Below are 24890 nucleotides of genomic sequence, written 5' to 3' on the forward strand. Positions count from 1 at the left end.
CCCGCCCGTCAGGCCTGTGGCTCGAGTGAGGGGGAGGGGCCGGGCATGGCCCCCTGAGGGGCTCCCCAGGGAGGAAGGAGCGGGTAGGGGGCATGGAGTCCAGAGAGGAGCAGGGGGAGCAGAGCGAAGGGGTAGACCAAGGGGCCTGGGGGGAAAAGGAGTTCCCTGGAGACCAGGGAGACTGGGGGGCCCGTGGGGAAAAGGGGGAGCGAGGGGCCCGGGGCTCGAGGGCAGAGCGAGGCCCTTCAGGTGATAGGGGGGAACATGGGGATTGGGGGGAACGTGGGTCCAAGACAGAGAAGGGCGAGCGGGGTGCCAAGGGTGAGCGACCTCCCCGGGGTGACAAGGGTGAGCAGCTTGATGGTCCCCGTGGCGATCGAGCTCTTCGACCTCCTAGAGTCTCAGACCTGACAGACCGGGGTTTGTGGGGGGCAGAGCAAGGTGAATGGGTGGACCGTGGGCTGCCCTGGGCTGGGGAGCCTGACCCTCTGCTGCCCCCTGAGGATTTTTTGCCACCCCCTGAGTGTCCAGTCTTTGAGCCTAGTTGGGCTGAATTCAGTGATCCACTGGGGTACATTGCCAAGATCCGGCCCATCGCAGAAAAAAGTGGCATCTGCAAGATCCGTCCTCCCGCTGTAAGTATGGGGGTGGGTGGGCAGGGTGACATGAGTGGGGTGATTTCTCTTGATTTTGGGGCACCCTGTGCCTGTCAGTGACCATGTGGAGTTAGGCTAATAGGTTCTTTCTGTGTGGGTGACACACAGTTGCTTAGAACAGATGATGTCCATTGGGATTGGTGTCCATAACCATGAGCCTGTGAGGTAGGTGCGTGGTGATTATATTAGAATGGTCAGTGGGTGAGGACTACAGAAGTGAATTGGTGTGTCTTTGGATGGCAAAGAGTGCCTGTAATGCTGTGTTTGTCAGGGACAGTACTGAGTGAAACAGGTCTTGAGTATGGATGCCATGTCTTTGAGGGTGTATGGAACTGTAAGAAATGATTGTGGGCAGTCATGATTTATGGAGAGGGTTGAGTGGTGGTGGAAGGTGTATGGCTTTGAAAGATTTGGGTACCTCCCACAAAACTCCCATCAGGCTACTGGGACACTTGTCTCCATGTGATGATGGAATAGATAACCAAAAGCTATGGATGCTGCATGCAGGGAGACCCAACATGTTGCTTGGAAGCTGAGTAGTCTGCTGTTGCACAAGAACATCACTTGTATCACTGGTGACAGGATGTGGTGTAGTTGACTGTGATGACAGAGTGAAGAGCTTTGACATGGGAAAGAGTGATTCTCTGTCTACATACCACTGGGGATGGTACAGGAACTGTGTCAGAAGGCTTGGAAGAGACTTGCATTTATCTTTCAGTTGTGGAAGCCAACAGAGTTTCAGACCATATTGCTTGGATGGCCACATAGGTTAGCTGGGCTAACCTAGTGGTAGTGGTAGTTTCTGTGTTGCTAGAGAGCTTGCTCTTTTGCCATGTTGGAGAAAATGTAGGTTGGGTCATCTTCTACTTTTATTACTTCATTATACTTTCCCCTATATCCTAATGCCTCATGAAATTCTTAATTTTCTGTAGCTAGGCCTCAGCTGTAAACTACACTACAGCAGCATCTGTGGCTAAACATATACGGAAATGAGGGGAAACTTATATAATAGATTTTAATGTGTGTATTTTTTTACTTTATTCCTGCTGTATTTTCTTGATGTGAGGGACCTGGTCGTAATAAAAACAATTTTAAAGCCCAAGCAGAAAGTCATTAAATAGTATTTCTGGGCACTTATAATAACAGTGATATGTCCAATATGGCCGCCAGTGGCAGAGCCTTTGTCTAAGAAGTAACAGAAGGAAAGGTGAAGGCTAGAAGGTGTTAAGAGTCACCCAATTTCTTTAGTAGAGTGTGCCCCTCAAAAAGCATAACATGGAGGGCTGATGCTTCTGTGGAACCAGAGGACAGGACATGCTGAACTAGGTGTGTCTAGGGAGGGCGTTACAAAACCCTGGTTCTGCTTCAGCTTTTCTTGCTCTCTGGTCCCACAGAAGCTCTTGGAACAGAATTCAGCCTTCCATCCTGCTTTCCAAACCTCATGGAGAAACTGTTGTGATTTATGTCAGAGCAGCAGGGTACCAGTGCTTGTCTGTCTATCCCGGTCAATAGCTTTGTGGGAGTGAAGGGATAGGCTTTGTTAAGCTGTAGCTGTTTGTTTATATAGGACTATGAACTTTAGTTTAAATTAGTCAGTACTGTCCAGATTGATGGCTTCTGCTTTTTAGTTCAGCTTGGAGGATGGGAACCTGTCTTTCTGCTGGTGTGAGTCTGGACAGTGGTGTCTAGGAGCTGACATGTTATGAGTGCTTGATTTTTGCACTCCCATTTGTAGGTTTTGGGAAGGTTAGATGATGCTACTGTTTGACATCTCCCTTATCATTGTGATTTGCAAGCTGAGTTTGTTAACATGACTTCAGAAGAATTTATGGCACTGTAAATCTGTCATCTTTACTCCTCAGTCAAACACTTTGATATAGAAATCAGCAACATGATAAAATACTTTACAACTGAGAAGCCAAGACTATTCCAACTTTATTTGCCACCTTCGCTCAAACTCTTCTGCATTTTAATCATACTATCAGAAGTCAATTAAATATGCCTCTTTGCTACTACAAATTCTAAAATATTTCTCTTTGCTATTACAAGTACAAGAAATGACATGTATTCATATGGCTCACTGGAGAGGGGAGGAGATCCTGATGGAGGTTCTAACCTTTAGAAATTAAAATGTGCAACCATCAATTTGACCCACTTCCAAGAAGCTTTTGTTATGAGGCCTTGAATCTCTTTCCCCCCACACGCACACACGTGTACACCCCCCTTCCCTTCACAGGCCTTCCCTTGTCTTCCTGTCCCCGGCAGCTTATGATGATAAGCAGTTGCCCCACCCTTGAAGCATCTGTGTCACAGCATCAGGCGAGTAGTTCCTGCGTGTGCAATGCCTTGGGGAAGAATATTTGTAGATTGGTTAAAGAGGCATTGATGCCCTGTGCTTCTGTCAGGTTCCCTGTGTATAAATGGTCAAGATGAAGACGCACGGCACACCACTTTATTCTGCCTAATGCGTTCATGCTTCACTAGGAGGCATCCATGCATAAAGCTAGGTCTCTTTCAAATGTCAGCTTTAACCCTGCTTGAGCTCTGTTTCTTGTGTATTAAGAGGACCGTTCCATTGCACACTAAGGGCTTTTCCTTTCTGCCAAGGTTTTCCTGTGCTAATCTGTCTAACCCACATTTACACTTAAGCACTCCTAGCTGGAAAATTGAATTGGGATCATGTGAGGCTTTGCTTTCTGAGCTCGAGGTGTGCAGTTATTTGGCTTAATCTTTGGCTGCACTGGTGTGTGTTGTGGGCAAAAGTGTGGGAACCTCTTGCTTTGTAGAGGGAATCACAGACTTTATGTACACAGAGCATTGGGATCCTAACTATATCACTTTTCCACCTCTTCCTCAGGACTGGCAGCCTCCTTTTGCTGTGGAAGTGGATAACTTCCGGTTCACCCCACGGATACAGAGGCTTAATGAACTGGAGGTGAGTCTTGCATGTGTGCAGATATAGAAGTGTGATATCTTTCACATTTCTGGTAGGGCTAATATACTAAGTAAATTTATTTAGTTATTTAATTCAAGTTATACTTTGCCTTTCTACCCAAAAAAAAGGCACACAAGGCCATTAAAATAAGTGTGGGGCTTTTTTTAATTCCAGAAAAAATGCTGAAGGGAACTCTTTCAATAAATATCATATATGTATGTGTGTATATATACATATTCACACACACACATATGTATACATACACAGTTCCAAAGTATACAGTGATTCTTCATAATAATCTGTTCTCATAATATGTCAAGTTGTAGTTAATCAGCTGGGCTCCAAAAACAATATCAAGCAGTTAGTAACAAGATCTACTCCAGAAATTGTGTCAAGTTCTTAAGAGCCTGATATTGTTTTGGAGTCCAGCTTGTTGACTATGGCTTGATACAGTTTTATGAGGACATTCTGGTGGATGATGGTATATTTTGGGATTTGGGATTTTGTAACTCAGATTTGTATATATTCTCTCTATATTATATACACACACGTGTATGCGATTTATCGTGAGGCTTCTTGTCTTTGCTTCTCTGTTTGTGGTATCATTTTCTTTCTCTTGTACTTTCCAAGGGATTTGTTTGCATAAGATATTTACATAAGATATTTATAAGACTGAGTTGCACTTTGGTGAAATGAGTGAACTTATCTTAGGCTGCAGCCCTAAACATACTTGGTAGGGAGTAAGCTGCACTGAATGCAGCTGGACTTCTGAGTGAACATACATAGGATTGCATTGTAGAGCTTGTTCTGGGCATTAAGGTGAAAGATAGTAACCCAGAACTCTAGCTTCTTTTAAAATGAAGGCTTGAGTCTTGGCCATGTTCGTGAGGGGGTGAATTTTTTTTTAGTGCACATATATCTGAAATATGTAGTCCTTAACCCCCTTGGACTCCTTTGAGTCCAGTTTCCATATTATAGGATGTGGCCATTCAGAACTCTGATTCTCAAATGAAGCCTCTCTCATTGGGGTTCTGAATCAGATAGTGGGGGTTTACAGGAACATCATTGTTAAAAGAAGTCTTCTTGGCTTTGTGGCTGGTACACAAAACCCAAAACCAGTTCCAGCCCAGTTCGTTCGTTCTCTCTCTCTCTCTCTCTCTCTGTGTCTCTCTCTCGTGTGTGTGTGTGTGTGTATGTGTATGTGTGTATGCTACCTTTATCACTGTCAAAACTGACTTTATCCTAGCCTATGAAACAAGCTGGAGGTCAGCAGTTAGTGGCAGAAAGATCGCACACTTATGTGGAAAGCTCTGTTGAAAGTTACTGGCTTGAAAGAGGCTGATTTCGGTTTGTCATGTCTCCCATCACCAGGCACAGACCAGGGTGAAGCTGAACTATTTAGATCAGATTGCAAAGTTCTGGGAGATCCAAGGCTCTGCACTGAAAATCCCCAATGTAGAGAGGCGAATCCTTGATTTGTACAGCCTGAGCAAAGTAAGTTGGAATTAAATTCTTCTTGAAGAGACAGATGGGAGCTGATATTTAAAGTTTGGGAAGGGGAGGTAGAACTGGTGGGTTTCATTACTGGCTCTGGTAGGATTAACAAAAGCCTGTTCTGGGCTACTGACTAAAACTGAAGAGTATTGGTAGGGATGAAGGGAAGTTCAGGGCTGGGATGAAGGGAGTTGTGGTCATGATTTGGAGATGGGGATAGGAAGAGCCAGGTATTCTACTGGTATAATATATTGGGATATGTGTTCCTTCTGTGTGTGGTGATTGCTTGATATTAGCTGAGCTTGAGAAGATTATTTCTCAATATTCTTTCATTCCAGATTGTGATGGAGGAAGGTGGATATGAAGCTATCTGTAAGGATCGCCGGTGGGCGCGAGTGGCCCAGCGCCTTTCCTATCCATCAGGGAAGAACATTGGCTCTCTCCTTCGCTCCCACTATGAGCGCATTATCTACCCTTACGAAATGTACCAGTCAGGGGCCAACCTGGTGGTGAGTATTGGGTCCCACTGTAGGAGGTTCTCCTGTCACCTTTTAAGATCTCATTTCACCTTTCATTTCCTTCTTGCTTGTTCTAGATACCTACAGGAAAGCTCAGAACCTCCTGAATGCAGTCCCCTTAGGTTTTGTTTCCTGTTTTGGGAAAGGAATTCTTGCTAGGGAGGATGGCAGAGCCTCTTGAGCTGCACAAAAATGCCATATCTTCCTTGTACAGTGCTAGGAGGCATCCACAATGGTTTATGTCTCCACCACCCAGGGCAAGGCAGGGCACATGTTACCAGACTCTTTCTGATCCCTAGTGATGGGGCGGGTACAGTGAGGAGGTCTACTTGGTCCTAATGCTACTTCCTCTGCCAGCAGTGCAATACCCACCCCTTTGACAATGAGGAGAAGGACAAGGAGTATAAGCCACACAGCATCCCATTGCGCCAGTCAGTGCAGCCTTCCAAGTTCAACAGCTATGGGCGTCGGGCCAAGCGTTTGCAGCAGGAGGTGAGTATAACACATAGCTCCATCCCTAATTACAATTTTTGTTCTGGGTTGGGCAAGTCCATAACTCCCAGAGCTCTTGTACACACCCCGCTCCCTGACTCTGCAGAAAGCCTTATTTTTTACCAGGCCTGCTGGTGTGCATCCCTCCCACACAAAGTAGTCTTGTCTTTGCAAGTCTTTAAAGGCTATAAACATTTGTCGGCTTCTTTTCCAACCACTCTGGGACAAAGCATTCAATTACTTTTGGAAGGAACAAGATCAGTAATTAGACCAAGTTGGAGGTCTGCAACTCTACAGCCTCCAGTCTGTAGAGCCTGTCCCTTTCTGTAGAATGGATGTTGCCTCACTTCCTTTGTACTTGATCCTTATAGGCTAACAACTTTGTTTTAAATCCTGTAGGTCAGAAAGTTAGTTGGGATGTAGATGCGTAGAGTTGCCGGGCGGGGGAAGTGTTTTTTAAAGGGCACAAAAATCAGGCTAGTGATCTTGCACCAGTTTGGGGAAACATTGAATCTTGTCATTACAGTGTATTCAAGAGAGAGGGCTGTGCTTATTTATTTATGAATTAAAATGTATAGGCTACTTTATGGCAAGTGCCTTCAAAGCGGCATACAGTAAAATAATTATCCAAACTGAAGGCCTGCTTAAATAGAGTGGTCTCGCTACCTGTGCTTCAGTAGAGGGAACGGGCTCAGAGGGTCACCTAGAGGAAGGCATCCAGAGTCTGGGTGCCATGATGGAGAGATTCCTATCATGCATAGCTGCCAGCAGAGCCCTCTCGTCAGATCTCTGTGTGTGAGCAGGACCAAGTGATTTTTCAAGTATCCTGGGCCCATCCTATTTAGGGCAGGGGTAGGCAACATGTGGGCTATGTGCGGCCCCCCCCACCAGCCCCCAGTGTAGTTCCTGCCATCCCCCAGTATCCGGGTACTCTGAGTTAAAGGTAAAGAGGTTTTTTTTGCAGAAAAAATGGTGTTTGGGGCTCTACAGTATGCACAAAAGGTCAAATCTAGTGTTTTTTTGTTTTGTTTTGCAAGCTGGACTTGACCCTTTTAGGGCTCCATAGATGCAGCACAGTCCTAAAAGGGTCAAATTTAGTTGTAAACAACTAGATTTGATCTTTTTGTTACTCCATAGTGCTCTGCCATTTTTTGTTTTTAATTCATTTTTTGGGTAGCCTGATAGACTGCAGCTTGTGGGGGAGAAAATGGCCCCTGGACTTCCCGAAGTTGTCCACCCCTGATTTTGGGTTTTAATAGTTGTTTTGGGATTAGCATGGAGATGAGTCTGGTGACTGAGAGTGTGTAGCTGGCTTTGTGTCATAGGTTTTGTTTCCAGCTGCATTTTGGAAGATGAATCTGATTATAGCAGAAAGTGCAGGGAGCCAGAACCTTTTTTGTTTTTGGTCATCATTAGAAGAGTAAGATAGCTAGACCTCACGCACAAGATCAGATCCAGGGCATGAAAACCTAAAACTACCACTGCCCCCTGATTCCCCACTCACGAACGTGGATAGGAATCCCCACTTTGTCTGCAAACACTTTTATTGAAAGGTTGGCCAAAATTCCACCCTTTTTCCACTCTCGCCATGCTGAGAGGGTGAATGTGACAGCATGGGTTAAGAGTGCATGAAAAGATTAACAAATTTACGTTAAGTGGCATTGAATACCTTAGAGGAGAAGTGCTAGGAATTAAGATTTCACGATTCTTTTTAAAGCTTTTCTGTGTTTCTGACTAGCTCCCCTCTTGTTTCTGTACTCCCTCTGTAAAATGGGAGCTAAGAGGCTGTTGTGATATCTACCCCTCCCCCACCCCCCAAATAATTGAAGATTTCTAGGGAACAATAAAACTCGCTTCCTCCCCAGTTGCAGTGGCTCCATTTGCTGGCTTACTATTGTAAGGCACATAAATTCTCTTCATGTTTATATGTTCAAGAAAGAGGAGTGGTAGACCAGGTAGCTATCTCCTTCATTACAGTCCAATGGTGCCCCCCCCCCCCCCCCGGGGTTTCCTTTGCTGATGCCCTCATTAAAACTGCTGGAGCCCTGTTGATCCCCAATCCCCACGCATTTTGTCGCCCTCCTACAGGAATCCAAATTATGCCCTTAACCTGCCAGCGCCTCAGCTCTGTTACCCGAGCGAGCGCCTCGAGCATGGCTACTGTTCCTGTTCTGTCCACCTCTCCTGTCTCTCGTTTGCTCTGTTTACTTGCCCTGCTTCATAGCTAGAAGTCCATGGGCCACATGGAACAGGAGATGTGGCCTAAAAAGACTAAATGTCCCAATATTCACTGCTTTACTTCAGTTTGCAGTGCATTCTGGGCGTGGCCCCCCCCCTTAGGAGTGTATATAGCTCAGAGTTTTGCTCCACAGCAAGATGAGGTTTCTGCCACAGGGACACAGCACTGTCCTAGCATTACCCAGTTCTCTTTCTGCAACAGTTCCTCCCCACCCCAGTCTATCTTCTGCTATTGCTTTTCCTTTGCTGCTGCTTTCTGAGAGTCTTTAGGACACACTTTAAGGCAGCTGGCCTCATACCATTATTCCCTTCTAACTACGCTTTCCTTGCAGCCAGAGCCAACAGAGGAAGACATTGAGAAGAATCCAGAGCTAAAGAAACTGCAGATTTATGGTGCTGGTCCCAAAATGCTGGGTCTGGGCCTTGTGGCCAAGGACAAGAACATGCGCAAGAAAGGTGGGAATGGTGGACTAGCCCCACAATTAGGGAGCCAGAGGAGAACTCAGCCCTCTCTGTTCTAAGTTTATTTCTCCCCAATATAGACAAGGAGATGCCAGAGTGCCCTCCAACAGTGATAGTGAAAGAGGAGACCCCTGTTCCAGAGACGAAGCTGGAGCCCACCTCACCTCGAGGCTATGCAAATATGAAAGAGGAGCTGAGGCACAGTCCGGAACCTTGCACCAAGATGACGATGCGCCTACGTCGCAACCACAACACTCAGTTTGTAAGTGGAATCACCAGTGTGCCTGTATGCGAGATACTTTATGTTGGTGGAGGAGGGTATCCAGATATTTACCTCCTGCTTGCTTTAAATCTCAAGATCCCCCCCCCCCCCCAAATCTGTGATAGGTCCAGATTGGCTAATGGAGACTGGTTGCTGAGAATTGTGACCTCAGGCTCATGGCATCCATAGCGCTCTAACTATTTCAATATAGGGATGAAAAGAAAACAATAGCTGTATTGTTTCATAGTGGTCCTGTGGTTTTTCCTTTCTTTGAAACATCTAATGCTGGCTGCTGTTAGAAGAACATCACAGCGCAGGATGAGCAGAACACCTATGTTTTTGGTTGCTGTATGACAGTTCTTAGGTTTGGTTTTTTGCTCTCTTCCAGATTGAGTCTTACGTGTGTCGGATATGTGCACGAGGAGATGAGGACGACAAGCTGTTGTTATGTGATGGCTGTGATGACAACTACCACATCTTCTGCCTCTTGCCACCCTTGCCTGAGATTCCGAAAGGAGTCTGGAGGTGTCCCAAATGCGTCATGGCGGTAAGGGCTGCCTGCCTGCCTGCTTCTGACCCCAGGCACAGTAACATTCTTTGCATGTCTTGACCTTTTGGGTTTGACCCATGGTTAGATGTGGAGATGCCTAATCTAGATGGAACTGTTGAGTACGAAATGATTCAAGAATGTAAGACAGGCCTGACTTATGATAATTGGGGGTGTCGGTGGCAAGGAGTACTCCCTTGTCTGTGAATCTTTTCACCTATTTTCCCTGTCTTTGTTCTTCCACAGGAATGCAAGCGCCCCCCGGAGGCTTTTGGCTTTGAGCAGGCCACACGCGAGTACACACTACAGAGCTTTGGGGAGATGGCAGATTCTTTCAAGGCTGACTATTTCAACATGCCTGTACATGTGAGTCCCAGTACCCTTCCCCTGAGTGTGGGCAAGTGCCAGCTCATGGGCTAGTGGTACCCAATTTATTTATGAGAAGGTAGTAGAGTCTAGTGGGCGCCAGAAGCAAGGGGCACTGCATCCTTTCCTTGGCGGATTGTCATGCAAATGTCTAGCTTCCAGAAATTGTAGAGTGTAGGGTTTATATTCCTAACTACATTACATGCTCCCTTTCCCAGATGGTGCCAACAGAGCTAGTGGAAAAGGAGTTCTGGCGCTTGGTGAACAGCATTGAAGAGGATGTGACGGTGGAGTATGGGGCTGACATCCATTCCAAGGAATTTGGAAGTGGCTTCCCCATCAATGATGGCAAAAGGCAGCTCTCTCCAGAGGAAGAGGTGCGTACCCCATTGAAGGGCAGTCATCCTCCTCCCCACATACTTTTGAGTCTCTCATCCTGCACCTCACAACTTGAGGCTAAGTCTGTATCGCTGGCCTCATCCTCTTTCTCAGCCATTTGCCTCTAATTGCAGGAGTACGCAGCCAGCGGCTGGAACCTCAATGTGATGCCGGTGCTGAAGCAGTCAGTGCTATGCCACATCAACGCTGATATTTCAGGCATGAAGGTACCATGGCTCTATGTGGGCATGGTGTTCTCTGCCTTCTGCTGGCACATCGAGGATCATTGGAGTTACTCAATTAACTACCTCCACTGGTGAGACATGGGGTGGGGAATGGGGCAGATCTGCTGTCTAATGCAAGGGTTCTCAAATGTTTTTACACTTAAGGCTCACTGGGTGGAAGTAAGGCAGCCATTATTACAAGTAGTACACCTAGGAGTGCAAGAAGATCTTAAAATCATTTATGAAATGTAAATAGAATGAGAATTGAAAGAAAAAACAGGTTTTTATGGCACTTTGCATAGGATTGAAAAGAACTCTTAATATAAAGAACATTTAAAAAGCCTTCAGAAAAAGTCAGCTCCATTGCTTATTTCTCTTATTTATTCTTCCTTCTTTTCTCACTTCATTCACATCTTTCTTCAAAGCTTTGAACTTTGATGTAAGTTGCTTTGGGAGATCATATTGTCTGAAAAGTGGGATAAAAATATAACCAAAGTGCAATCCTATGCATGTTTAGATGGAAAAATGTCCTACAACTTCGAACATCCTTTCAGCCAGTCATGCTGGTTGGAGCATGCTGGGAATGGTAAGACTGTTTTCTGTCTAAATGTGGATAGGACTGTATCCTAAATAAATCTGTCTTTCTGTATCTCCTTGGGGATATATAAGGCTATCAGTGGGTGCTAGCCATGATGGCTATACATTACCTCCAGTAACAGAAGGCAGCGTACCTTTGAATACCAGTTGCTGGGGAGCACGAGTGGGAGGGTGCCATTGTGCTTAAGTCTCTGGGATGCTCAGAAACAGGACATCCACTTGGTCATTGTGGGAACAAAATGCTGGACTAGATAGGCCTTTCCAGCACAGCTCTTCTTAGGTTCTTTGACCTGCCTTCTGTGCTTCAGTAGTCATACATCTTGGGGTGGTGAAAAGACCTAGAGGCTTGGGGTGAATGGGTGCCCAGGGTACCGTCTGTAGAATTTTAGGCATGAAGGCAGCATTTCCTGACTCACTTTTTCCTCTTGCTAGGGGTGAGCCCAAGACCTGGTATGGGGTCCCATCCTTTGCAGCTGAACATCTGGAAGAGGTCATGAAGAAACTAACCCCAGAACTGTTTGAAAGCCAGCCAGACCTGTTGCACCAGTTGGTGACGCTCATGAACCCCAACACTCTCATGGCTCATGGGGTCCCAGTGAGTTCGTGTTTGTTCTCGTGCGCTCTCTCTCTCTCTCTCTGTCTCTGTCTGTGGTGCGCATGCGCTTGTGTTCCCTCTTGCTGCTCTCCAACCATGGTTCTCTTCACTTCTCCCCTTTTGCTTCTGCAGGTTGTCCGGACCAATCAGTGTGCTGGAGAGTTTGTTATTACCTTCCCTAGAGCCTATCACAGTGGTTTCAACCAGGGATATAACTTTGCTGAAGCAGTCAACTTCTGCACTGCTGACTGGGTGAGTTTGTTTCCAGCTGAGGTTTCTACATGTGTTATCGTTTTTGTGGTAGAAAAGAGCAAAGTGGGCTGTCAAAGAGGGAGTTGAGGGTGGTGAACCTAGGTTCATAGCTCTGGGGTGTGTGAGGTGCACTGACGCTCTTGGGAGCCAAAATCCCTCTGTCATATCTGACAGCTAGCCTTCTCTTTTTCTCTGCTGCCTCCTTCAGTTGCCAGCTGGTCGCCAGTGCATTGAGCACTACCGCCGCCTCCGCCGCTACTGTGTCTTCTCGCACGAAGAGCTTATCTGCAAGATGGCGGCTTGCCCTGAGAAGCTGGACCTGAACTTGGCAGCCGCTGTGCACAAGGAGATGTTTATCCTGGTACAAGAGGAGCGCAAATTGCGCAAGGCTCTCCTTGACAAGGTGGGGCATAGGGTTGGTGGATGCCATGGGATGGGGGGTGGGGCGAGGTATGGATGGCCAGTCATCCCATTCATGTTTCTTCTCATCACTCCAGGGTATCACGGAGGCAGAGCGGGAGGCCTTTGAGCTGCTCCCGGATGATGAGCGCCAGTGTGACAAATGCAAGACAACCTGCTTCCTGTCGGCACTGGCATGCTATGATTGTCCGGATTGTCTCGTCTGCCTCTACCACATCAACGACCTCTGCAGGTGCCCCAGCAGCAGGCAGTACCTCAGGTGGGCAGAAAGAAGCAGACTACTTTATCAATGAGCCATCTCCATACATTGGCTGAAATCTTGTCTGCTACTTCACATAGCCCCCTTATTTGTGTTTTCAGACCCGCATTTGGCTGGCTGGCTGGCTGTCATGTTGTTTTTGGAGTATTGCAGGAGCATTAGTCTGCTTCTGGAGTGACTTTTTTTAAAACTAACCAAGCTCTTAAGATTGTTTTGTCAGTGTCACTTTAGGTTTTCATACTTTGGATGGACCTCATGTGTGTGTGGGGCTGGGGGGGGCAGGGGGGAGAGACACGTGGAGTGGGGAAGCAAAGTTCCAAGGAGGGATAAGGTCCTCAGGCAGGTTTATCCTTTCTCCCAATAGTAATCCCATTTTTAGTGCCCCAGTCACAGATACTTGCACACAACAGAAGAGCGTATGCATATGATTGTGTAGAAACTCTGTACACTTAGATGTGGGACAGATCGGTGCTGTGATGGGAGGGCCAGCAAGTAGTGTAAGTTTTGAAGGGGCCCCATGTTCAAAAAAATAACACTGAGGGAAACATTGAGTGTGAAGCAGGTTAATGTTGGGTGTTCCACTCCCAAAGCATTATTGGACCTAGCTTCCTTATTGGTGAAATTGCCACGTCTGTCAAACATAGTCTGAGGATAGTCTTGTGTTCCCCAGTGCTTAATGTATCTGCATCTTGGCAGCATGGCTCAGATCTCTGTTTTGGAATACATCCTGAGAAGCGAGGGGACTACAGAAACTTTCTGAAGTCTTTTCAAGATGGTGGCACCTCTTTGCCTGGCGCTCCTGTCAGCCTGGCACATGAAAGTTTGGGGATAACTTCCTGTCATAACCATGATATGGTGAAACCGTAACAGAATAGGAGTGTTGCAGGTGTGACTCTTGCATAATGAGACAGTCAGGGAGATTTGCTGTTAAAATTACAGGTTGTCTTGTATTCAAAGTTTGTTTGTTTTCTAAAGATGGTGAGAGAGGGACTATAATTCCAATGCAGGCTGTTGGATTGGCTCTTGGCTCCCATCAAAGTGCTCCCATCTTTGCTTCTTCTCCTTCATTCAGGTATCGCTACACCTTGGATGAGCTCCCAGCCATGTTACACAAGTTGAAGGTCCGAGCAGAGTGCTTTGACACGTGGGCCAACAAGGTTCGAATTGCTTTGGAAGTAGAAGATGGACGCAAGAGAAGTAAGTGGCCACATCCCTGGGCTCCTTAATTCTAAGGCTTTGGAATCTTCTAAAGAATGAGGTCAGTCTCTCTGGTCTTGGTGGAGAAGTCCCTATGTGTCCTCAAAGCCCTGCGTACTTGACACCAGGTTTGCTTAAGCACAGTGAGCAGAAAGTGCACATTCTTATTGACAGTGTTGGAGTTTTCCTTTGGGAAGAAGAATGTGAGAAGAACAGATAGCTGGGGCAAGTTGGTGGCTTTAAGGCAGCAGTGGGGAACCTCCAGACTGTGAGGCCTTTGATCAGGCTGTTTTGATCAGATCAGGCTCTGATGTTCAGAGGAGGGCAACAAAGATGATCAGAGGACTGGAAACGAAGCCCTATGAAGAGAGACTGAAAGAACTAGGCATGTTTAGCCTTGAGAAGAGAAGACTGAGGGGAGATAGGTTAGCGCTCTTCAGGTACTTGAAAGGATGTCACAGAGAAGAAGGCCAGGATCTCTTCTTGATCATCCCAGAGTGCAGGACACGGAATAATGGGCTCAGGTTACAGGAAGCCAGATTCCGGCTGAACATCAGGAAAAAGCTCAGTTGTGACAGGGAGATTAAAAGTAGTGGTGGGGGGACACTTCTGACTGAGTTCTGTGGCCTGGAGGCTGTGCAGCTCACTCAGAGCTTCACCCACCCCATATCCCTCCAACAGAGGAAGGTGTAGGGTGAGCGAAGCTGGCTGTGTCTGAGCCAGTGAGCAGCTCTTCTGGGCACATGGCTTGATCGGAGCTTGGCCCATTCTATGTCCTTCCCGATGGTGGAGGAAGCGGGATGGACAAAATCTGTGAGACACCGAGCCAGCACTGACTCAGTGTCTCGCATGCTGGCAGTGCTCGCCTCCCCCTTCCAGGGTGTGGCCCCGTCCACTGCTGGCATCCAGCTTGCAGGTAGCTACAGAGTTGTTGGCCACCCCAGTGCTAATGCAGAGGCTTCTGGATCAGAGAGAATGGAAGCACCAAATTGGGAACAGGAGGGAGCAGCTAGGGGCCTGGTAACTGTCACCCCCTTATTGATAAGGCCAGAGTCCCAGAAGCTTTGGAAGGCTTTCCTGGGATTTCTCCCAGCCCTTCTTCCCAGAAGAGCAGGTGCTGCTGAGGAGGCAGGGCTGGCTTTGAAGTGCACTGAGTGTCTCTGCACTTGCAGCCTTGGAGGAGCTGCGTGCCCTGGAGTCGGAGGCACGTGAGAGGAAGTTCCCTGAGAATGAGCTGCTTCATCGACTGAAAAGCTGCTTGAGTGAAGCTGAGAAGTGCGTTTCAGAGGCCCTGGGACTAATAAGCAGCCAAGAAACTGGGTGAGTGGAGACGGTAGATAATGAGCATGTATGTAGAACAGTATTACCAAGTTAGGGTGTCCTAGCCTTTGATGTAGCTTAATCCATTTGGTGGACTTGAGCAACCTCTTTCAGAAGTGCCTTCATCCACCTCTTGCTTTTTAAGCAGTCCTCTTGTTCAGGGAGGCTCGTCTGTGCTTTAAGTGTATTGCATTGATGAGGAAGCTGTGTATGGTCCTCCTTTGCCTACCTGGTATTTCCTGTGGGGTAGATTCTCAGACCTTCTCCTAAGCAGCTGCTAAGTGCATCCCACCCTTTCTCCCGCTTGTTGTTACAGAGAGCCGTCTGTCCATATGACAGTGGAGGAATTGCGTGCCTTCTTAGAGCAAATGAGCAACTTGCCCTGTGTCATGCACCAGATAAAGGAAGTCCAGGTGGGCAACACTGTGTGTGGGGGTGGCCCTTGGCCACAGCTGGGAGCACTGGAAAGAGCTGAATCGGTGCTGTATCTGAATGAGGAAAATGGGCTGTAGGAGGGCTCTGGCTCTGACTTTACATGTGTCAACTTCTAGGGTGTGTTGGAGAAGGTGGAAGCTTTCCAAGCAGAGGTTCAGGAGGCCCTGCAGGATCTCCCAAGCAACTCTCCAGAGCTGCACAAGTTGCTGGCCCAGGGAACACGGCTGGGGGTGGAGGTGCCAGAGATGGAACTGCTGGAGAGACAGGTGCAACAGGCTGTCTGGCTGGAGGAGGTCAAGCAGACTCTGCGTTCACCCCAGGATAAGGTCACACTGTCTGTCATGAGGGCACTCATCACCTCTGGCTGTGGGGTTGCCCCTAGCCCTGCTGTGGACAAGGCCATGGCTGAGCTGCAGGAGTTACTCACCATTGCCCAGCGTTGGGAGGAAAAAGCCCAGATGTGCCTGGAAGCCAGGTGAGGTTTGGGTACCATTGCAAAGCTGGTTGGGTGTTCATGGCTCTTGATGGAACAGGGTCAGCTCAGCAGGGCTGATTAGTGCTTTGGGGAGAATGCTGGAATGTGCCCATGGAAATCCCTGTCTGAGAGCTCCCCATTTGCTCACAGGCAGAAGCACCCGCCAGCTACACTGGAGGCCATCATCAAAGAGGCAGAGAACATCCCAGTGCACTTGCCCAATATCCTGTCACTCAAGGAGGCGCTCTCTAAGGCACAGGCTTGGATCGCGGACGTGGAGGAGATCCAGGTGTGCAATAATCCCGAGGACCTGGGCAACTTAGTGTGGGCTTGTTGCTGAGGCTCCAGAATACTCCAGCCTGTGTCTCTGCTGTCTCCTCTTTACAGAATGGTGACCATTATCCCTGTCTGGATGACCTGGAGGGGCTTGTGGCTGTGGGTAGGGATTTGCCAGTGCGCCTGGAGGAACTACGTCACTTGGAGGTACAAGTGGCTACTGCGCATTCCTGGCGGGAAAAGGCCTCCAAGACCTTCCTCAAAAAGAACTCCTGTTATACGTTGCTTGAGGTTAGTGGTGGCTTTTGAGCTTGCGAGGTGGGAGGAATGGCAGTCTAGCACAGCTTTCCCTAACCTGGTGCCCTCCAGGCTGGCTGGAGGTTGCTGGCAGTTGTAGTCCAAAACATCTGGAGGGCATCAGGTTGGGAAAGGCTGGTCTAGAGCCTGCCCTCTGAGCCCAGAGCTTCATTCCTTGGTCTCTTTCTTTCAGGTGCTGTGCCCATGCGCTGATGCTGACTCGGACAGCGTCAAACGCACCAAGTGGCAGCGAGAGAAGGAGCCCGGCCTGTACAAATCCGACACAGAGAGCCTGGGCCTCTCAGCACAAGACCTCAGGGACCCTGGCTCCGTTGTGAGTGGCTGGCTTGGGAGGGACGTGTGTGGGATGAATGGGATCCAGGGCCTTTTGCCCTGTGATGGGGGCTGATTCTGGATCAGTGCCAGATCGGCAAGACGCTTTTTCTTGGGGGAGTTTTTTGCAATGCTTTAGGTGTTGCTGAGGGCAGTATTAAGTTACAAAGTTTGAGCAAAGCGTTTAATGGTTCTGAAGGTGAAGAGGGCTGCAGTACTACTACGATGCAAAGACTGATACTAGGGGAGCTGTCCAGTTGTGCAGAAGAATTTGGGGGGATTTGGTTACATGTCTGGATTTCTGCTAATAACTTGCTCTTGTGATACATTGCAGAAGGGTAGGTTAGTTTTTTGGTGGGTGGAAATGGAGTGGGTTATGTTTCTAGTTGTGTATGATTGCGACCACTTGCCTCGTGCCAGCAGATCCTGGCCTTCAAAGAAGGCGAGCAGAAGGAGAAAGCAGGGACCCTACGCCTACGCCAGTCAAATGCCCAGAAGCCTGTGCCATCAACACACAGTCCTCCCGGGGGCCAGTACTGTGTGTGTTCCCAGCCCCCAAGCCCTGCCATGCTGCAGTGTGAACTGTGTCAGGACTGGTTCCACACCACTTGTGTGGCTTGGCCCCGCCTGGGCAACCCCCGGCCCTCTCCGGCATGGTGGGAGTGGGAAGCAAAATTCCTGTGCCCGCTATGCCAGCGCTCTCGCCGGCCCCGCCTGGAGACGATTCTGGCCCTGCTTGTGGCCCTACAGAAGCTTCCTGTGCGGCTACCGGAGGGCGAAGCCCTGCAGTGCTTGACAGAGCGAGCCATTACGTGGCAGGACCGTGCCCGCCAGCTCCTAGCCTCCTCGGATGTTGTCGCTGCCTTGGAGCGTTTGGCGGTGCTGCGGCAACGGCTGCTTGGGGACTCCGCCAAGGAGGCAGGTGCCCTCAAAGAGAGCAGCTGTAACGAACAGACAAAGGTGAGTGCAGGGGCAGACATGTTTGTTTCTGGGCTTGGTGCGTCAGCACTGAAAGGGAGCGTGAGGGGGGTGGGGGTGGGGTGTCACAATACACACATTAATACTTGTTTGCTTTCTAGTGGCAGAATTCTGTGCTTGGAGTACACTGTGCACACCTTGCATAATTTCTCATGCTTGCTATATTTGGAGCTTTTGAAGAATTCGTGATTTCTGATGCTTTTAATGAAAGGGACGAAGGGGGATGAGGATATAGAAGAATGGTGCTTGCCTTGCCTTTTGCAAAAACATTAAAATGTAGGAGAGTGGAGGCGTATAAAAAAAAACGCTAAACCCTAGGCCAGCGCCCACGTCATATATGTGGTTTGAAACATTCTGTCTGTACTAGAAGCCAAAGACCTGGTTGGTTTGTCCAGATCAACGTGTGAAATTCAAAACACACACACATCCCTATGCCTGCCTTGCTGCTTGGCCCTTGCTGCCCGGGCTGAAGTGCTTCAATGATAGGCCACCACAGGTGGATTTCCCTGTCAGTGTCCAGCCCCCCCCTCCCCCCAACACACCCTTGACTCCCTGCAGCTTTTCCTACCCATTTCCGCCCTGCCAGTAATGAGCAGTTCTCCTGTCCCTAGGGCTTGTATATAGTTTTGCCCCAACTCCTCCTCACTTCAGAGTCCATCACCCATTAGTTCCACAGGCCACTGCCAATCTTATCCCTTTTTTTTTTTTAGCTCTTATTTTTCTGGGCTTGTGACTCAGAAGTCCTTTTCATCACACATCTTCCCTTCCCTAGGTTTCCCTGGAGAATGGAGACTCCACCACTCCAGAGAAGAACAGCTCCTGTGCCTCAGGTACTGCTCTAGCCAAGTCTTTGCACCATTGAGGCCAAGTGGTCTAGTGTCTCCGCTTCACTTAAAAGTCTAAGAGACTGACGTGTGGTTGGGGATGGCGAGCGATGGGTGACCATCTTACTTTAGTGTCCCCACCCCAAATGTCTGCCTGATTCAGCAGTTCTCTGTGGGAAGATTAGCCTGTGGTCTGTGGTCCTGGTGAGGAATCGGGTTTCTGGCAGTTTCTCCCCCTCAGTCGACTTTGTGCCCCCTTTACAGACCTGGAGATGCTCTGCTCTTACCTGCCACGGATGCAGGGCCCTGTGCTGGAGTTGACAGATGCCGTCCGCCTGCCCCTGGGAGAGCTGCTAATGGAGGGGGATCTTCTGGAGGTGACGCTAGATGAGAGCCAGAGCATTTGGCGCCTGCTCCAGGCTGCTTGCGTCCCCCAGGTTGAAAAATTCCACCAGCTGCTGGATGTGAGTGGCGACCGCCTTTTTACTGGGGGCATATCCTAACCATCATTGAGCACCCCTGATCTGTGTTCTCCTCTGTGCGTGCGTGCGTGTATGAGACTCCTCTCCATCCTTGGCTGTCCGTGAATGGATTACGGCCCCCTCCATGACAGAAATGTGGGAGGAGGACTTTTGACCATGACATATGCAGGTTCTTATCGGTGGCTTAGGAGCTTTATTCGGAGCTGAATGCAAGTTAGAACCAGATCTAAGGGACCCCCTCAGAGCTGATGTTACTCAAGAACTGAGTATCTGGGTGGGGGTTTAAAGCTGTATCTTGTTTTACCACAAAACAGTGCTTGAAGCAGCTAATAGCAATAAAACTATGTTTTTCATTCCTGATACGGCTTCTGGAGGCCTTAAAACAAAGAGCAGATCTACAATCCAGAAAAATCTGAAGCAGATAATTAGAATAAGTGATGTAGTTTGATGCTGCATGACTGTGACTGCAGAGTTGCATTACCTGTATGGAAGGCCTTGGTGAGGGAGGGGTGGGGCACATCACATAGGTCAAGCCAGGGGAGTTGATTCATAAGCTAATAGCGGAGCAGAAGCAACTGGATCTCGTGAGGATTATTTTGGAAGTAGCCTTGAATCCTAGGTTTTTTGCATGAACTGCAACAGTTACAGTCTCTGGAATGTTATGCGAGGACAAAATTGCAGCATCCCAGTCCTATGCTGAGGACTACTCTAATGGTATTCTGCATTTTAAAAAAAACTTTGGCTGATATCTGGACTGTATTTCTTTTTTGCAATATTTGGGGTTTTGCATAGTTTTTGTATGTATTTTTTTGTAAAGCTTTGAGTTAGCTAGTGGTCAAAGAAAATGGAAAGATGTGGGCTGGGGAACAGGGCTGTTAAGCAAGAACAATTTAGGCCATAGAAGCCTTGTTGAAAGTCACCTTTATTTTTTTTCTATTTTTTTGCATCTTCACTACATTCTTCATATCCAAGATTTGCATCTGTCATGGCAAGAAATGTGTAGTTCTTACATAATAAATAATTCTGTAATTAAGCTAAATTATTACTCTGTGTATGTAAAGGCATAAAGTACATACAATCCACCATATACATATTGGAAGAACAGGATTTTTCAGTCCCCGATTTCTTGTTCCTTTCTAGCTGGAGCAAGCAGAGCGGCGTGGCACCCGTGGGCGAAGCCGGGACTCAGAGCGACGGCGGAAGCGCAGGTCAGAGCGTGGTGACTACCCACCCCTGCCTAAGGAGGAATTAGAGCCAAAGAAGATCCGGGCAGCAGACCCAGGGCTGCCCCAGGGTGGGGCTCCCCCTGCAGCAGGCACAGATTGCAGCCACAATGGTGTTGGGGTAAGTGAGGAAGAGGCTTCATCCAGGGCACACAGTCCTAAGGGGGGTTGTGGGGCACTCACTTTTTTTAATCAGGTGAATAGTTAATAATATGTAGTAGTAATTGTCTGCCTCTTCCCTGGCAGTTGTGACGGCTAGAAGATGCCTGGATTTCCCCTTCCTGGACTATACTGCACTGCAAGGGACTCTGGCAGCCCCATGTCACCCTGTCGGTTTGACTAGCACTCTGCATGGGGGGCGGGGGGGTCACCCAGCCCCAGAAGCTGGGGGCTGCAACTCCCCCCACCCCCCCAGGACTCGGCACTGGCCCTGCACCAGACTATTTTCAGACGATGTAATATTTCATTTCCTTTTTCCTCCTTTTGTATTGTTGATACCTCGGAAGAGGGAAGCATTGCAGGGGACACCAACATGCAGGGCCCACCTGTTCCCTTTGGCAGAAGCAGCAGAGAGCACCACCCTACTGCTGTAAGGACTAGAACCTTGCAGAGACCTGTTATGGGTGGTAGCAGAGTGTGCTGGGTCTGTGCCCAGCTCCTCACTTCAGGCAGTAAAAGGAGTCAGGTGCCCTCCTGAGGGCAGTGCCCTGCTCCTCGTACCAGCATTCCCTGGATACAACAGGGACAGCGCCTCCTGTTGGACAGAGGGGCAGCTCTCCCCAAACACCCTTACCCTCCTCTGGTACCTGTTGGGTTTTATAGGAATTGGGGTAACCACTTCGTTCTTTAGGGTGGTGGAAAGGGCAAGGAATCTTCTAGTTCCACTCCAACCTCTACTCCACCCTCACCATCCCATCCCCAAAACATAAGTCCCATGCTGCCTCAGGCTCTGACACTAAAGTCTTTTGTCTTTCTCTTTTTAGTGTTTTTCCTTTTATTTTCTCCAGCAGAGGAGGGTGGGCTGTTGGGGGTAGGGAGGGGTGTGTTATTTTATTGTATTATGATTTTTTTTATTATTATTAAACTTTGGAGGTTAATGACCTTACTTGAATTTTGGGGTGAGGGCATTCTGACCAGCTGCCTCGCCTGTAACTTCCTACTGTGTAGGAGGATAGATGTGGAGTAATGAGAAGTCTTGGTTAGGCGCCTCTGCCTTTTGAAAGCCTAAGTTCTGGTATCTTGTTTTACAGTGAGTTAGTATGAGAATTCTTTCAGGTTCCTAATTGTTAATGTAGAGAATCCTATGTTTTTTCCTCCCAGTAGGGAAGTGCACATCATTAGAGTAAGAGAAGAGCAAATACTCTGGAAAAACATACATACCTTGCCAATAAGACAAGCAAAGAAGGAATCCTGAGGAGCAAATTGTTAAGGATATAAAAACAAATACTGAAAGTTTCTTTAAATACTTCAGAAGCAGAAAACCAGCCAGACATGTAGTATGAGTAGTAGTAGAAGACAGAAAGCATTAAGAAGATGGGGAGAAAGAAGCTAATGAATTGTGTCAGTCTTCATTCTGGAAGAACTTGGAGACTTGGCAAATGAACATGAAAAGCTATGTGAAATAGAGGTTACAAGGATAATTATTCAGAACTGATTGTGAAGTTAAAAATTAACATTGGCTGGGCCACATGACATTCACCCAAGACTTCTGAACTCTGATATGAAATAGTTAATGTTTGAGGCAATTTTATCAGTAAAAGTGACCTCTCATTTGAAGAGGAGTGGAAGATGGTCAATATATCAGGTTTTTTTTAAATTAAGGAAATTACAGAACTGTTTCTCTATTTTCTGTCCTATGTATGTTGGTAGAAAGCATTATTAAGCCTAAGGTAGTTGAACCTAGCTAGGAAAAGCATTGCTGAAGAAGAATCAGTATGGTTTCTGTAAGGGGAAGTCTTGCCTCTTTAACTTTTTAGAATTCTGCATCTCAGACATGGACCTAGACGTGATTCAAAAGGCATTTAACTTGAAATTTCAAAATGCTTTTAAAAGAAATTCTCATGAAAGCATCATAGGAAAGCTTAGCAGTTTGAGAAGAGGATAAGGCTTCCTGTCCTTCAATAGCTGGCCATAAAACAGGAAGAAGCAAAGGGTAAGAATAAAAGAGCAGTTTTCATAATAGAGAAAAGCAAGCCATAGTCTTTGAGTGTTATGTAACATTTTAGAAATGAGCTATAGGCAGGAGTGAATAGTGTGTAGCCAAACTCTGAACCTGTTGGTATCATCTGCAATCTCAAGCAGCCCAGGAAGAGCTTCAAAAGAGTCCCACAGTAGGTACATGCTTCTTCACACTGTGTTTAATTTACTTAATGGAATCCACTAGTGTGAGCCCTAGCTCAGTGGTAGAGCACTTGCTGTACATGGAAGAGGTCCCAGGTTTGATCCCTGGCATCTCCAAGTTGGGGCTAGGAAATAATCTTGCCTGAAACCCTGGAGGGCCATTTCTAGTCAGTGTCATCTTAGGCTAGATGGACCAGTGGTCCCACTCGGTACAAGGCAGCATTCCATGTTCTTATGAACTGTGGTGACAGTTCAGCATTTCACTGGCTTTCTAAAAATTATATAAATTCCTAGAGGGCAAAGCTATCAATGCGAAATGGAACTTACATGTGTATTTCTAAACACCAGATGTCTATCACTTTTAGTAGTCTGTGTGAAACAATACTGGACTACATTCAGCTTGAACTACATGGTGCTTGGTCTGATGCAGCATGGAACCTTTTCGTTCTTGCTCTGTATGCACCTTCTGCCAGGGACTGGTGGAAAGCACAACTGCTAGGATCCTATACAAGCAGGGGGCTTCTCTCTCCTGAGCCAGTTAGAAAGGAAGAGGATGCAGAGCTCTCTAACAACCATGGGATAAGGCAGTTGTGTGCCCCCTCCCATGCACAACCCAAGGAGAACCAAGGAGTTGGCACCTGCAAGGGCACACGAGGGTGTCTCTCCTGCCATAGACAGAAACACTCTCATTCCGGAGCAGTCAGTACCGGAACAGCTTTTGTCTCTGGTGTCTGATTAGTGTATGCTCTGAAGCCTGCTGCAGCTGGACAAGCAGTTGATACATATACAGCACTGCTGCTCTGCCCACTGAAGCAGCATACATGTTAACCATATTTGCTTATTTGGCCACAGCCTAGACAAAAACAAGGAGGGATCTGTCTAATTACTTTCCACTGAAGAAACGGTTCAGTTTAATGCTTGTGTTGTAGCCAAGATCCAAGCTTGCTTAAACTACTTTAAAAAATACTTTGCTGGCATTGCCCTCTACCATGCTTAGTAGGACTTTGAACAAGATTGGATCTTACAACTATGTTCACTATAACATTAGGATCACTGCATGGAAATGTTCTCCCTTTCACAAATTCGGCAGGACCTTCTCCCATTTTGTTTAGAAAATAAATTGGCATTTTTATTGTCTGCACTCTGCTCCTGAAACACAGGGTTAATGAAATCATGGGATTAATGCTGAAGGAACCTCTGCCATTTTACTACCAGGGTAGATGGGGTGGGGAATGAGCACTGTAAAAAATAGACTCGAAAACCAAAGCCCCTGGAATCAGCACTGGTCATATTTACATCTGTGGAAAGAGCCAGTGAGCCCTGGTCCTGCAAAACCCTGGAATTGGCCTGGACACACACCACAACACACCCTGCTAGCAACAGCGTTGTCCCCCTCAGCTGCCAAGGGAAAGAAAAGTTTTCCCCATCTCTGTATCCACCCAGCTCTTACAAAGAGTCCATTGGAATGTCATTCTCTTGCATCAGAGAATGAGGGTTAAAGCCTCTCTTCCCCCACCTTTCCCTTCCACTGAGTTCAGCTTCGAGGTGGGGAACGGTGGCCTGTCCATGGCTTGGAGCGGTGGTGGTGGTGGCGAATGCTGCTGCTTTGGGGGTGCTGGGGACTACTACTGGTCCAGTTCAGAGAGTGCTGGGGGGCTCTATGCCAATTGGTCTGCTGTTCAGAGTCCCACAGGCTAGGTCCAGCATGGGACTGGCGACCACTCCGCCCTTGGCGTATGTCCTGGGCTCTGCTGAGCTGTCGCCAATAACTCTCGCAAATGCCGAGGGCGGGTGGTCCTTCGTGGGTGATGGCCCCCTCAAGCAAGGCATGGGGCAGTACATGCAAACGGAGACGGCGCAGTGTGTGGTGGAACCGATTTTCAGTGCCTATGCACTGGTAGAGCCCATCATCAGCAGGGGTCACTGGACCTAAAAGCACACCCTGAGGTGTTCGCAGTAGTACACGATCCCGGGGCAACTGGGAAGGGAAGAGAGAGCGAGATAATTAAAATTCA

At 47.8% G+C, this 24890-nt stretch overlaps 2 protein-coding genes across 6 annotated transcripts in view; one reads left to right on the forward strand and one right to left on the reverse strand.

The window, feature by feature from the left end:
* KDM5C (lysine demethylase 5C) lies at nt 1-24027 on the forward strand. 2 transcript variants are annotated; one of them, XM_084836082.1, is made up of 27 exons: nt 1-635; nt 3514-3591; nt 4963-5085; nt 5424-5594; nt 5961-6095; nt 8666-8789; nt 8876-9057; nt 9446-9604; nt 9851-9970; nt 10189-10347; nt 10483-10664; nt 11602-11764; nt 11897-12016; nt 12225-12419; nt 12514-12695; nt 13768-13892; nt 15065-15212; nt 15529-15625; nt 15764-16122; nt 16273-16411; nt 16510-16689; nt 16889-17029; nt 17452-17988; nt 18779-18836; nt 19095-19294; nt 20453-20656; nt 20782-24027. In XM_084836082.1, exons 1-27 carry the CDS (start codon nt 93-95, stop codon nt 20785-20787), a joined length of 4830 nt encoding a protein of 1609 aa, XP_084692208.1. In that variant the 5' UTR covers nt 1-92; the 3' UTR covers nt 20788-24027. The 2 variants fall into 2 exon arrangements, with proteins under 2 accessions (XP_084692208.1, XP_084692209.1); XM_084836083.1 differs by having other exon boundaries at nt 5964-6095.
* Nucleotides 21861-24890, reverse strand: part of LOC146353274 (semaphorin-3F-like) — a 33732-nt gene continuing 30702 nt past the window's right edge. For all 4 annotated transcript variants that reach the window (XM_084836087.1, XM_084836085.1, XM_084836086.1 and 1 more), the window contains exon 19: nt 21861-24853. In XM_084836087.1, the coding sequence (XP_084692213.1) occupies nt 24410-24853 (444 nt within the window). In that variant the 3' untranslated portion in view covers nt 21861-24409. The remainder of the gene's footprint in view (nt 24854-24890) is intronic.

The sequence above is a fragment of the Heloderma suspectum genome, chromosome 2 (assembly GCF_057233095.1).
Source record: "Heloderma suspectum isolate Gila_16-S chromosome 2, 16-S_ref, whole genome shotgun sequence".
NCBI lineage: Eukaryota > Metazoa > Chordata > Lepidosauria > Squamata > Helodermatidae > Heloderma > Heloderma suspectum.